Source organism: Humulus lupulus, chromosome 3, assembly GCF_963169125.1.
Source record: "Humulus lupulus chromosome 3, drHumLupu1.1, whole genome shotgun sequence".
Taxonomy (NCBI): Eukaryota; Viridiplantae; Streptophyta; class Magnoliopsida; order Rosales; family Cannabaceae; genus Humulus; species Humulus lupulus.
In genome coordinates this window covers 257652099-257667633 of record NC_084795.1, presented here as the reverse complement: position 1 = coordinate 257667633, position 15535 = coordinate 257652099, and the positions used below count along the sequence as shown (strand labels likewise).

The 15535-nt window shown below is 32.4% G+C and overlaps 1 protein-coding gene across 1 annotated transcript; it reads left to right on the top strand.

Moving 5' to 3' along the window:
• The first annotated feature begins 9730 nt into the window (after positions 1 to 9730).
• On the top strand, positions 9731 to 11343 carry LOC133825593 (uncharacterized). The gene is made up of 3 exons (XM_062258513.1): positions 9731 to 10191; positions 10275 to 11124; positions 11239 to 11343. Exons 1-3 carry the CDS (start codon positions 9731 to 9733, stop codon positions 11341 to 11343), a joined length of 1416 nt encoding a protein of 471 aa, XP_062114497.1.
• Positions 11344 to 15535: the final 4192 nt, after the last annotated feature.

Sequence of the window (15535 nt, the reverse complement as noted above, 5' to 3'; positions counted from 1 at the left end):
TTTACAAACTTAAGAAGGCCTTGTATGGTCTAAAACAAGCTCCACGGGCTTAGTATGAAAAACTTACCTCTTATCTTCTCACACATGGTTTTATTAGGGGCAATGCTGATCAAACTCTTTTTATCAAACATCTTTCCAAAGGTATATTCATTGCTCAGATTTACGTGGATGATATCATTTTTGGTTCTACCTTTGGTTACTAATGCTGTTTATAATGCTGAATATGCCCCTGATTTAAACCTAGTGGGTCGTGAGCTGACAGGTCAATCTGATTTTTGCTGGAATGAGGTTTCAAATGATTTTCCTACTCCTTCTTTAACTAGTTTCTATCGTGTTTTGCATAAGGTTGCTCTAACTAATTGGATTCCAAATTCACGTACTTCAACTGTAACTGCTGATATTGGGCGTTTTCTATATGCTGTGGGCACTGGTGTATCCATAGATTTGGCTGTGCTTATGTTTGACAGGGTGTATCGAGCTTTTCTTACCAAGAGTCGTCGGTTGTTTCTTCCTTATCCCTGTTTGGTTCACAAGGTTACTTTGGCTGCTCATCCTAAGTTTACCTCTCAAGATGTTTTCCTACCACTTCCGGTTCTCGATAAATCGTTTCAGCCTTAGTCCTCTAAACCTATTCCTCCTCCTTAGCCACTTAAATATCCTCTTTTGAAAGGTTTACCTCCTGCCTCTTGGAAATACAAGTTGTTTGAAATGCTTTACTCTCAGCAATCTCAGTTGGATAGTCTTCAGAGTTCTTTGCTGCAATCTCAACAACGTTCCAGGGCATTTGAATGCAGGGTTTTGGCTCAGTTAGTTGGTCTTCGACAGGTTATTCAGTCTCCTTCTCCATCTGTTGTTCAGGGGGCTGGTTCAGTGCCTCAGGCTGTTCATTCTCCGGCTCAATCCCAGGGGGAGTTGTCTCCTAATACTTCTGATAAGGCACTGGATACTGTCTAGGGGGAGTTGTCTCCTTCTCTTTTAGATAAGGTTCAGCATCCTGTCCAGAGGGAGTTTGCTCCTGCTACTGATGGCACTTCTGTCTCTGCTCCTGTTCCTTCATCGTCTCCTCCGCGAAAACTTATGCGTGGCAGACTTCATCGTTCGGCTCGTTTATGATCATTGAGGGGGAGATTTGGGTGGTCCTTGGGTGTTGTGTTTGTTTGTTGTTTCATTTATTTTGTTGTTTTTGTTTTGCACTGATCATAAAATTGCCAAGGGGGAGATTGTTAGTGTCTTACTTTGTGTATTCTGTATTTTGGCAATTTCATGATTCATCTGTTAGTTTTTCAGCTCCATCTGTATTTTGTATTTTGACAGTATTTCGGTTCATCTCCTATTTTGCTAGTTGCATCTGGCAGTTGGATATTGTTTTAATTGACTGTTTGCTTACGTGACTTTGTTTAGTGTGACTGTATTGTTAGGTTTCGAGTTTTTCAGTGTGTGTGCTGAGTTAATTAGTTTTTCTAACGATTTTCTGTTTTGAGCATGGCTGGGTATTTGAGTTGGTTAGACCTCAGATCTATAAATGTGTTAATTGATTTTCTCAGCTGTGAGTTTTGTTGTGTGGGTTTTTCGTATGGTTTGTTTTTGTTATCTTTCTTTTACAGGTTGAAGAACTTGATCTTCAGAGGGTGTTCATCCATGGTTAGTTGTGATTGTTCGTCAGGCTGAGTTTTGGAAGAAAGTTAGATTTGCAAGAGGTCAAGTGTAAAGATTCAAATAGATCAAGTAAGGAATTTTGCAAGAGAGACAAGTATAGATGATTTACTGTTTTGGTTGTAAAATCAGAGATACTGTGTAGAACTTGCAATTTATATCTTAGTGGAATTATTTTTCTGGACTAGGTCCCAAGGATTAGCCACTACTTTGTGTAGTGGTGAACCTTGTAAAAATTGCTTGGTGTGATTCTTTTACTTGCTCTTTGTTATTTCTTTAAATCTTGCTTTACTTCTTCAATATTATAGATTCTTAGGTAGTATATCACCTTCATAATCAGTTACAACTACGATAATCTGCATGTTTATAAACTTTGTTGCTTTAAGTTTGTTGCAAAAACTAGTTACACTAATCGAAACTAAATTTCTTGTGAAATATGGGGTACTATTGTAACCAGTCTCAACTATAAAAATCTGGTTGTTTATAAATTTTATTGTTGTAAGTTTGTTGCAATAAAGGAAAATTTCAAAATTTGGTTAAACTATTATAAATTGTTATTTTGTGAAATATTGAATTTGATGTAGCCAGTTAAACCAGTTACAACTATAAAAATATGGTTGTTTATAAACTTTGTTGCTAACACACAAAAATAATACCAAAATACTTTTATAAAAAAAATCATATATGTAATTTAAATTACTAAACACTACAACTAGTAACAAAGAAACTGGTTTATACTTTTTTCTCCTATTTTCATCATATTTTTAGGGAACAATGTCAATTATAGTGATGCTTCATCTTTCAGGGATATGGATAGTTTTTAATGAATATGTTGACTTCACACTTGCTGGTTTTATGTTTCCTAGCAACTACACATTTGAAAATTTGATGAAATTGATTAAGAAAGAAATCCAACCTAAAAGCTCCATAGAAATCAACTACCAACTACAAAAGAAAAGTCAGCCAATCAAAATATTGACAGACAGCTTAGTAGCCTTCTACATGGAGCTCAAAAAACTATAAAACTCAGCAACAAGTTTACTATTGTGTCAAAAGTGTAGGGGACAGCTCTTGCAACACAACAAATTAAGTTACATCCATTCAAGACAATACAACAACACAAGATATGCAAAATGTATCAAGACTTCACCAATTAAGTGAAGAACCAGTTACAGAGAACATGCACCTTCAAGAAGTTGCCTCAAGTAACATCAACATGTCCACTCAAGAGAATCAATCATGCCAATAGCTAATGATTTTAGCAAATACCTCTTAGAGAAAGCATAATCATCACTGATCACAAGTTACAACTCAGTCTTTTTTAAAATTTAAAACCAATTTAACCAGTTACAGTCTTATTAAAAATTTCACATACCAAACTGAGAAAGACAAACAAAACCTATTACAATATATTATAAATAAATTTTAATTATGTAGAGAATAAAATTCAAATTTGATAATGAATCAAAACAAGGATCTTGTTTGAGAAGCAACAAAATTTATGTAAACAGAAAATGCAAACTTTATATAAACTTAACGCAGTTACAAATGTTTCTAAAAAATACATGATAAATTGTAACGAGTTACAACTAACAGCATCTATTCAAAAATAACTTAAAAACTTAAACTAATCCTCCATTTGTTGCTTGTCAATCTTCTTCCTGTAATGCTTCTTCGTAGGCCCGCTCGGATCTTCATCATTAGAAGCATATCTAACTAAAACAAGATTCCAAAACAAAAATAAAAATATAATAATTTGAAACTAGTTACACATTTTACAAAATATAAAAGAAAGGTAGTAACAAACAATATGAGCTAGTTACAGTCTAATATGGAAAAACAATAACGGAAAGTTGTAACCAGTTACTCTAAAAGCATATCAAAGAACAATGGATAGTTATAGGTGATGCGAGCATTGCTCTCCCATTTAGAATTTTTGGGTAGCCATCACAAACTCTAACAACAAATGCATTAGAAAATTTAGGGAGGGTCTCATAATTCCAAACAAGAATTCTTGGGTTGCCATCACCAACTGAGAAAAGAAAACAATAATTGAGGCATTCTGAAAAAGACCAAATGGCATATGTAACCAGTTACAACTTAAAACAAAAAAATTGGAAAATAATAATGTAACCAATTACAACTCAAAAAAATGAATAACCAGACGACATGTGTAACCAGTTACAACTTAAAACAATTAATGACCAAATGACATGGGTAATCAGTTACAACTTAAAACAATAAATGGATACCTTAGCATTCAAGGCTGAAATAGGTTTCCAATTTCTCCTAGCCTTCTTAGGATTAGATGAAGAAACATCTGCATCGAATTTACGTTTCACCGAAGAATCTAAAACATCTGCAACCTTAGATTTGGAAGCAGAATGAGAACTCGTTATTTTCATTGCAAGTCACTAACAAGAAAAAGGGCAAAATCAAAACAATTATGAATAACAAAATAAGAATTAATAAATTAAATTATAACATTGGAAAATACTCAAGAAAAATGATAAGAAATAAGATGCTATTGAAATTAAGAAAAAAAATTGATGAATAAAACGAACCATCATCTCTTTAATTAATAATACAACAAGTTACATTGATTTGGTCTACAATGATAACATAGATAAATGAATTTTTTTTTCTCAAACAGTGTCATATATGATGCATCATCACATTATGTAATATATGTGATAATATATGGTCTTATTCTTCGTCTTCATCATCATTTTCACTTGATATTTCTCACCCAAAACCTTATAAAATTTTCAACCCAATAAACAAAACTCATATCTTAAGAGGTTTAGGAAATTGGTGGCCTTCGTAAAAAATAAGAAATACATAATAGAAAGAGAAGCTACCATACCCTGTTTTACAAGCCTCTCACTCCAGCATTCCCCAAGTCAAACCCACCACAGATATATATATATATATTTATTTATAATAACTACTTTAGGGGTGTTAGGGGTGGTGCCTTAAAAACATGTGAAAAGATATTTTTATTGATTTAAATAAAACTATAATTTAATTATAATTTATTATTGAAATTATTGTTTGAATAATTTATATAAATATGAAAATATTGTTGTTTCCCAAAATATCTGTATGGTGACATAGCATGTTTGAAAGACACCTGAACAACATGTGACTGATTATTAATGAAGGCCTGGTCGACCAACGACCAGAGTATCAAGAAAAAATTAAAGTTGCTCGATAGGCTCAATGAATATACTGAGTAGCAGGAAAAGAAGAGGTGCAAATGCATACGACCAGAGTTGCTCGATGAACCGAGCCAAATTCTTAGAAACAGTTATGAGTTAGATATTCCTAAGATTTTGATTATTTTTATATGTAAATATCATTGTTTTCGTTACAATTTGGTTATGCTTGCAACACAAGTTAATGACGATCCATAGGGCCATATGTACATCCTTGAGCTTATAAAATGGACTCATGGGATTCATTTATTTCACACGCAATATTTGGTATCTAGAGAGAAATAGTGCTTTTATACACAGTAATTGTATCAAGGTTTTGGAACTTGTGAAACTCGATGAGCCCTTGTTCGTTGATTGCAGATTTTGTAATTCTTTTACATTAATAAAACACTAAGTTGACATAGGTCATTACCAATCCTTGGGGCTGAACCACTATAAAATTGTGTATCGTTTATATTATTGCATTCAATTCTTTATTTGATATCGTTTTTAGTGACTCAGTGTCGTTGCCTAAAACAAGGGTCAACATTTTGGTGCTTTCATTGAGAGCTGAACTCAAGAATTCCAAGATAACAATGGCGAAGAACTCTAGGAGAGTGGGTCAAGCTGGCTAGACATTGAAAAATGTGCAAAATCCACATCCTGCACTAGGTATAGCAGAAGACGAGCCACAGGTGGAATTGGAAGAGGAGGAGATGGACGTTGAAACCTTGCGAACAGCTGTGGGAGTGTTGCAAGATGAGTTAGCTACCCTAAATGCAAACCAAGAGAATGTGGCTGAATGGTAATGCAACAGATGAAGATCGACCGACAATGTCGAGAGTCGAACGAACGAAAGGCAGACATGGATCATCGCCGAAGAGACGCTACAACGACTTTAGAGGCAGCCATTCAGTTGGCTTGAGGACAACCACCTGCACCAACCTCTCAGCCAGATCTGCCACTGAACCTTCACCTTCCTTAAAATCCACAATCAGATCACCCCCAATGTCCTCCAAATCCACAAGAACCAAGGAGTCCACAGCGACCGGAACAATATCTAGCTGCTCAGCAACTACAAGAAAAAATAGATTTTAAAACACTTGAAAACTGCTAACCGAAAGTATTTATAATACTTTTCAAAACACTAACATAGACCCTGTTATTAAAAGTGTAGACTTTTCGATAACAACTTTCAGATGATATGTTTAATGCTGTCTTACACTATTCAATAACACATATTAGTTGCTATAATATTAAATAATAACATTATTTTAGAGTAATTTATTACAAACTTGTAGTTTATTCTTAAAAATTTTGGATAACACTTTCCAAATGTTATAATTGATTATTTTATAGCATTTTTAGTTAATTGTATTTTGTAAAGTATAACACTTTGTCACACTTATAATATATATGAAAAACAAGCATAAGTGTTATAAAGGCTCCACATTATTTTAATTTTGTAGTCTACACATATAATAGATTTGTAATTGTCTTGTAAAACGTTATTTATGAGTTTTTTTTATTTTGCAATTAAAAAACTTTTATTGTATTTTGATTAAATATATATCATAATTGAACAAAAAATCTAATATTAAATTGACATGATAAAACATGAGAATTATAACATTAACCAATTCAAATCCTTTACAATATTCAATTCAAACCATAGTTATCACCACTTCATAGAATTCTTAGTTGAAGTTTTGAAGTATACTCAAGACATAACAAACTACTAGTCCTCCACATGTTTACTTAAAAAGTAAAGTAAACATAATCAAATATTTGAAGATAGTTCTGCCATCCAATCAATGATTCATTATGATCTTGTTTTAGTTGTGAGTCTGTGACACGGGTTCGCTTAACTACATAAGAAATTAAATGATTAATACTCAAACTCATACTTAATAGTAAACTAAAAGAATACAAATAAAAGTACTAAAAAAATGCAAGACAAGAGGAAACTTATATAATAAAACTCATTTAGTCAAAGAAAATATTCAGTCATACTAAGAAAATGAAAACACTAATGTCTAATACAATGTCAGGTAGTAATACAAACTCAATCACTCTCGTTATCTTATACTAATCCTGCCACAATATGTGATAATTTCTAAATATGTATGTGCCTTTTCTACCTTAGGCAAATCTGAGTGAAAGTATACCTTGGGATTTTATTGAAGACTCAAATTCCTAAAATCAGCAAGCAAAACAATGAGTGAAAGTATACCTTAGGCTTTTATTGAAGACTCAAATTCGAAAAATCAGCAAGCAAAACAATGATTTTATGTCTAAAAGCAACAACTCAATAGATCAAAATTTTCATATGATGGTTCGAATATAATATAATGAAAGAAAAAAAATTCCACAATATACTTCTATGAAAAAGAAAAAAAAAAGCTTCGTTGGACCAATGAACAAGTTTCTTCCTTTGTTTTCCTCTCGCTTTTTCTCTCCTAGCAATACCAAGATATATATAAGGTTAAGAGTGTTTACCCAGTCCTGATATTAATTTAGCATGTATAGAAAAATTATACACCCATGTTCAGGAAGCATAATGCCAATGCATAAGCAAAAAAATAAAAGTGAAAAGTAGAAGCAAAATACAACAACGAAGAACAATAATACCTTCAAACCATTAAATTTTACTTGCAACAAAAAAATTCCTCAAAAGAAGTCATTTATATATAATTTATACAAACCATTATAAAGCTAAAGACACAACAAAATCCCCAGGAAAAACTAGAAACCACAGAGGTAGAGGGACAACTTCAAGACAAACAAAACGAGGGGAAACATAAAACAAGGAAAACACAATAGCTCAAATATGAAAATCAATATCAATATCAATAAATACACACATAATTTACAATTTGGCCAGTTATTACAAACACAAACATAAAAAATAGGGTTTTTAGCACTATTGCCCCCTAAGTTAATCATCATTTGTCAATTTAGTCCCTGATTTTTTATTTTGGGCAATTACATCCCTAAGTTTTTTAAACAGTGTCAATTCACCCCAATTTACTTAACATCTGTTAAACTTTAACAGAGATAGACCAATTGACTACTATGGGCAAATTCATCTTTACATTAGCTCAATATATTAGAGTGGAAAAGTCAATATGTCTGTAGATGCTAAGAAAAAAGAAGTCGAGGGAAAGCAAAAAAGACTGCATATTTGATTAGGGTTACAAGTCTTCATTTCTTATGATTGAAAATAGATGGCAAAGCTTCGTGACAGAAGAGGGGGAAATGCAATATACGGTAAGATGCTTCATATTTTCTTTTCTCACTTCAACTACTTTGTATTCTGATTAATGGAAAATTTTATGATTTTGGTCTTCATATAAATATATATGATTTGGTATTATTTGAATACATGGGTATACGTGATTTTGCTCTTCACTTTTATATAAATAAATATATATATATATAAACATATTTATTTGGTCTTATTTGTATATTCTAGGTATATGTGATTTTGGTCTTTCAAATATATGTACATTTTTTCTTGTTTAGATATCCTGGGTAGACAATAGACATACTTTTTTTGTTTGTTTGTTGCAATCAATATTTATTTAGTTTTGGTTTATTGTAGATTCAAATGAAACTGAAGCATTTACGTTGAAGATTAATCACGGGGTAGTTATTTTTCTTGGAGAGGATAGTAAGTTGATTTATGAGGGTGGTCAAGTTGATTATTATGATTGGGTATCAAATAATTGCATAAGTTTGTTAGAGTTGAATGGTTTCTTAGCCAACTTAGGTTATTCAAAGGGTGTAAAGTTAGAATATTATTATAAGTCTATTACTTTGAATGATTTGGGGGAGTTTGTTCCTATAGTCAATGATAAGGATGTTTTGGCCATGTCAAGCATATTAGACACTAATAGGGCGACTAACCTATATGTGGTAGTGTCAATTCCAAATTGGGTTGAAATTGATTACAGTCAAGCATTGTGTAGAGTTGGAATGAGACCTGATTATATGTGTGTAAGTGAGGAAGATTATGGCATTCAAGAAGAGTTTGAAAATGGAGAAGAACAAACTAAGAAAAATGATTCAGTTAGAGTAGAAAAGTTCACTGCCAATGTTGAGAATTTTCTTGAGATTCTAGTTGAGGAAGAGGGCAAGAAAGAAGTTAATGAAGGTGAAGATGAAGATGAATTAATAGATTCAGATTATGAGCCTAGTGATGATGAGATAGTTGTTGACAAGGGAAAAAGTCCAAATGTTGGTGAAGCAATCAATTTAGCACAACTAACACAAGCTTACACATACTCTAGTGATGTTGATTCTGAAGACTTTATTTCAGAATGTGACTCAGAAAATGAAGAAAACCGACAAGGACATTATGAGTTTAATCCCAAGTGTGACATGGAGGATCCAATGTTCAAGATTGGTATGTTGTTCCCATCTGCTGTTACTTTTAGACAAGCAATAAAAGAATATGGTATAAAATCAAATAGAGGGATTAAGTTCATAAAAAATGACAGAGACAGAATTAGAGCACGTTGTAAGGAAGGTTGTAGTTGGATGGTTTTTGCATCCATGATTGATAAGGAAGGAACTTTCAAGGTAAAGACATTGAATAATACACACACATGCGGTAGGGTATTCAAGAATAAGAATGTTACTGCAAAGTGGCTAGCTGAAAAATTTGAGAAGAAATGGAAGACTGACCCATATTGGTCTAGGGCTAGTTTTGCACAAGAAGTTAGAGATACAACTGCTGGAGATGTTTCACTTTCCAATATTATAGAGCTAGGAAATTGGCTTTGAAGAAGATATATGGATCACTGAAGGAGCAATATTCTTTATTGTGGGACTATTGTGAAGAATTGAAAACTAGCAATCCTGGAACTACTGTTTTTATGCAATGTAACTCTGAGAAAGGGTATCCTGAGTTTGAAAGACTATATGTGTGTCTTGCTGCTTGCAAGCTAGGATTCTTGGCTGGGTGTAGACCATTAGTCGGTCTTGATGGTTGCCACATTAAAGGACACCATCAAGGTCAATTACTAGCTGCTGTTGGTATTGATGGAAATAACTCTTTCTTCCCAGTTGCATATGCAGTTGTAGAATCTGAAAACAAGGACTCTTGGAATTGGTTTTTAGGTTTTTTAAAGGATGACTTGAACATTCAAGACAATTCAAGGATATTTTGGATGTCTGATAAACAAAAAGGACTAATTGAAGCGGTTAAAATATGTTTTGAGGGCTCCGCTCATAGATTTTGTGTGAGACATCTATATAATAATTTCAAAAAAGAGTTTAAAGGGTTGGTTCTTAAGCAAGTTGTGTGGAGGGCAGCAAGAGCTACAACTATTCATAGGTAAAATCTCTTCATCTTAAACTTCATTGTCTTTTTCATTTACTTTTGTTTTTTAGTTTTCTTTGAGTTTTTTTTTATCACAGGTTTGAGGCTGAAATGGAGAAGTTGAAGGGTCTAAATGTTGATGCATATAAGTGGTTGGATGCTAAAGATCCAAAAACATGGACCAAATCACATTTTCAACCTAATCCAATTTGTGACATGTTACTTAACAACATGTGTGAGTCTTTCAATTCAGCAATACTGGAGGCTAGAGATAAGCCAATTCTTACTCTACTAGAAACTATTAGAAGGTATATAATGGTGAGATTAGTTATGAAGAAGGAAAGTATTTCTAAATGGAATCATGACATTGCACCAAGAATTTTCAAGATACTAGAGAATAACAAGTCTCATGCCTTGCAATGTATACCTGAGTATTGCGGTGATGGAAAATTTGAGGTGAGATGTTATTTTGGTGATAGATATTGCGTTGATTTAAATACTAAGACATGCAGCTGTAGAAGATGGCAACTCACTGGAATACCATGTTCTCATGGTATAAGTTGCATGGAGGATAGAGACATTAACCCTGAGTTGTTAGTCCACGAGTGTTACAACAAGACCACTTATTTAAAAATATATGGTTATGTTGTAAATCCATTAAATGGCCCTGAGGCTTGGAGAAAAACAAGTCTTGACCCCCCACGAGCTCCTCCATTTAGAACACTACCTGGAAGACCAAAGAAGCTAAGAACAATGGAGCCAGGTGAAGTTGAAGTTCCAGGAGGTCGAACTGTAAAGATGAGGATGGTACAAGAGGTTAAAACATGTAGCATTTGTGGTAAACAAAACCATAACAAGAAGGGATGCCCCAAGAGAGAACAACAACCACCAATTGAAAGCAAATCAATTACAACTATAAAGAAGAAGAAGGAAAATAAAAAAGATAAGGCAAAGAAGAAGCTAACAACAAAGAAAAAAGAAAAATTACAGGTAACATAATTTGAAATATTTTTATCCCTTGTTCATATTTATTTTAGTAACTAAAATTTTAAATTAATGTAGATGAGAAGAGATATTGGAATCAAGGTTCTTGACAAACATACTGGAACAAGCAAAGAAAAGGGGGAAGGCAATGAAAAGGAAAAAAACAAAGAGAATGTCATATAGTGAGCTGCTGGTGAAATACTTTGTTATTAGTTTTTTGCTTTTGATAAAGAAACTATTAACTTAGAACATTTGGTGTGGTTTGGATATATTTTGGGTATATTAGGTAAATTTTGGGTATACTTGTAGGTATACAAATCTGCACTATCGTATATTTTTGAAGTGCAGATTGATCTCATATATTAGGGATAAATCAAAATTGACATTTGCACAATATTTTAAAATTTATGTTCTCACTCGTACTTTACTATACTCAAATCAATTTTATGTGCTCTGTTTTAGGACATCACTAATATAGTGAGCTAATGTAAAGACGAATTTGCCCATAGTATTAATCATGTGAGAGTCACATGGTAGTCAATTGGTGTATCTCTGTTAAAGTTTAACAGATGTTAAGTGAATTGGGGTGAATTGACACTATTTAAAAAACTTAGGGATGTAATTGCCCAAAATAAAAACTCGGAGACTAAATTGACAAATGATGATTAACTCAGGGGGCAATAGTGCTAAAAACCCTAAAAAATATTACTAAATTTATTTTAAGAAGTGATGAGTTATAGATGAGAGGTAAACCCAGCTATAAGAAGAAGCACTGCTCCATGATAGCAGTGAAAGTGAAATTCTTGAAGGAGTGGCCATGGAAGCAATTTACCCAGCTGCAAAAACAAGAATCTCATAACTGATTATAACAGACTTAGTTAAAAGAATGGAGACAAGTCCTATTATTAATAAAGAAATCTCCATATCTATATATCCAAATGTGCACATATTAAGCTCATAATTTTGGTAAAAATCAAAATTGACTACACTATTTTCATATTGTAAAATCATATACCATGACATTTATAAAACTTTATTAATATAGCTATGTAATTGTGTTGCTTTTTTTTTATTTTCTTATTCCATTCAAACTAATAGTTGACACTCAATAATATGAAATAAGAACCATTTCACCTTAACATAAATTTAAGTTAAGTTGAAACGTATTGTTTATTATTCAAACATGTATATAATTGGCCCCCACCAGTTTAGGAGGAGGCAACTTCATTAAACGTGAAACATACACCAACCAATGGATGGGAATGAATAATGCACCCATCAAATACAGAAACAGTCAAACAAAGCAGAGACTAAATAAAAAAAAAACAAAATGGCAAAGAAGATACTACTGCAATGCCTTGTGAATAACAAGAACTCGGTCTCTACTAAGGTCTGACATTGAGGTTTCTTCCTTAAAGGAGGCTTACCCCTGAACTCTTCAGTCATTGTGCTCAATGGACGAGAGTAAAACAATTGGCCCATATAGCAAGAACAAATCCTATAACAAGTTCAACACGTGTTTTTTGCTGCATTTCACCAAAGAGAAAAATTCGGTTAAATCATCCATATGACATTAAGTCATCTAAGCATAATAAGAACCATGAAATCATTATCACATATCAATCGGGTTATCAATTCATCAAAAAAATTTAACTTTAAATGAGTAGAGGATGAAACTAGACATGCCCAAGCCTCTATAATCCGCCCTCCACATGCATACCATAATAGCTTAAACCAAACCACAAAAGGCAACATCAAACAAGAAGTTGTTTTCAAATCACTCCATGCATAAGATCACTCTCCCATTTCCCTAGTGCTTCATGGTATTCTCCATTCTTTTAAAACATGAATTCATTATGCATAAAGAAATACAATATATATTAATATATATGTATATGTATAAATATATATTAAAAACTAATAGAGACACCTTGTTCACAAGAATATCCTTTTACTTATCAAGGAAGACCTCTGTCTCTTCAACAATTCTCAAAACCTCAAATAGCACCTTATGCTCTTGTGAGTTGGGTGCTGCGTAGAACACATGACCAATCTAATTATCCAAACTTTTCTATCAAAGTACACAAAATAATAACTAAAGCAAAGACCAAACCTAAAGGAGTTGTTAAATAAGATTGTACTATCTTGTTTTTAAAGGAAAATATTCAAGTCAAATGAAAATAACTCAGCCAAATTATGATATCATATATGAGCACTCTAACAACAAAAATGAAACCAAAGAAATCATTCTAAAAAATCATTGCAAATTACTCTACAACATGCTTTCTATGAGAGCTTCTTTTAGCTTAATGTTTAAATTTAAAGCACCTTTGACAAGCCATGTAACGAAACATTATTTTCTTGACAAATGAATTATTAATTATATAAAATAGTGAAACCCACAAATGAATTCTTTGCACATTTTGTAAACAAAGTTAACAAATAGTTAGACTTCGTATGAACATTTGAAACCTAACAAATAGTTAATAAATTTCAATAAGAATGCTACCAGTAATTGCATTCCTTACCTACTCCAGGTCAGCATCCAAAGATAATTATTCTAGCTATTAAAATAGGTAGACTGACATAAACAGATATTTACTACACATGCAAAATAGTAATAGTTCCTACAATTTTGAGAAGGCAATTAAGTAACTGCATCTTACGAAATAAGAAACTAGAAAAATAAATGGCACATAATATGCCAAATTCAAACAAATAAAATACCATAAAAAACCAATAAAAAGTGATCATATTTAATAAGCCATTCAAGAACCAAAACAATATTATGAAAGAAAAACAAATAACTTCTTTTAGCTTAATGTTTAAATTTAAAGCTACCTTTTTGCTCGAAAAAGTGAAAAATAAAATGACTAAACCATTTTTAATAGTTGAAATTTGTGTACCTAATGGTCAATGCTGCTTCAATTAGAGGAGAAATTTTGGAGGTGCTGGGTATCCTCATATATAATATTGTTATTATTAGAAACTTTCATATTAGAAATTTAAAATATTCCAAGAATAATGTGTAAGTACTAAAAAAAGTCATGGGAAAATCAGCCCCCAAAGAAAGCCTATAAAGTAATTCTTGTAAACATAAAAGAAAATTTGAGCAAAAACATAAATTTTGAGGCATCCAAAATCAGGAACAAACTTAAAACGATGAAAACTTGGTTCGATCATTTCAAAACTAGAACAGAAGTAGACCCAGTTTAGTTTTCTGAAATGAAAATACAAAAAAAAGGACCCGAAAAAAGAAGTTTCAAAAACAGAGAAATCTAAATCATTTGAATTCTTACATGAAGACATATTTTACAGGTTGTATTCCCTTTCTTGTTACACCATTCCTGTATACAATCTTTATGAGCAAACTGAAAATTTTTTAACAAGAAAAGCAAAAAAAGATTAGAATTAGACAGTTCCAGAGCAAGCACAAGGAGCTTCCAAACACACCCAAAAGGGAAGTCGATAACTAAACATAGTTGAATACATCAAAAACCCTCACATATTATATAATTTACAACAATATTAATGGAATTTTCATTCAGTAAATTATATATATGCGCATATATATTAAATGCACTAACATATATATCATTGAGATTGTATCTTCTATGAACATTGTAAAGAACCCCGACTCATTCAAATAAAGTTAGTTCAACATATCATTAAAGCCTACCCCAAAAAAATTAGAAACAAAAAGACTAAAATACAAAAAAACACATCATATTGGGAAAAAGAAATTACCAGTAACCTCCACCTTTGTCCTAGACATTGTGAAAACTTGAAATTTCTTCCCACCATAGTTGATAACCTCAGCCATAACCCAAGCTGAAATCTTGTCTTTGATCCAAACCCAATTAGTTAGTGGCTACCATTTTAGAATCTGATTTTTAAATTAAAAACAACACTAGAATCTCTTGGTATTCATTTCAAGCACAAATGTTGTTACTTATTTTTCAAAGATAATATTAATAAAAAAACACAAAAATATGGGTTGGAAAGATCTCACTTCAATCCTCTTTTTCCATGCCAACGATTCCTAATATACATGTGTTTATGTGTGTGTGTGGGTTTGTGTATGTATATATATATATAGGGAGAAATAGAGAGAGAGAGAGAGGTAAAGACTAAGATAATTTCTAAAAAGGCTTGAATAGGAAAGTGTTTATTGAACTAGAGACCATTAAATGGATAGCAGATAGTAGGGAAAACAAATGGAGTTGGGCAGAGAAGATGAGAGGCACACAGAGAGACCAGGATGCATAGAGATATAGCCACAGTCCATGGTTCCAACACATAGAGATGGGCGGCGGACATGGCTACACTTTCACCATTTTTCCGAGAAGCAATTCTTGGAATTTTGGAAGGTCGG

What these genes read in the sequence shown, in the direction of transcription:
- LOC133825593 (XM_062258513.1), top strand. Translation starts at nt 9,731, where the DNA reads ATGCAATGTAACTCTGAGAAAGGGTATCCTGAGTTTGAAAGACTATAT. An exon ending in AGAGCTACAACTATTCATAG is followed by an intron (nt 10,192 to 10,274) that starts GTAAAATCTCTT and finishes TTTTTATCACAG; the next exon opens with GTTTGAGGCTGAAATGGAGA. An exon ending in AGGAAAATAAAAAAGATAAG is followed by an intron (nt 11,125 to 11,238) that starts GCAAAGAAGAAG and finishes AAATTAATGTAG; the next exon opens with ATGAGAAGAGATATTGGAAT.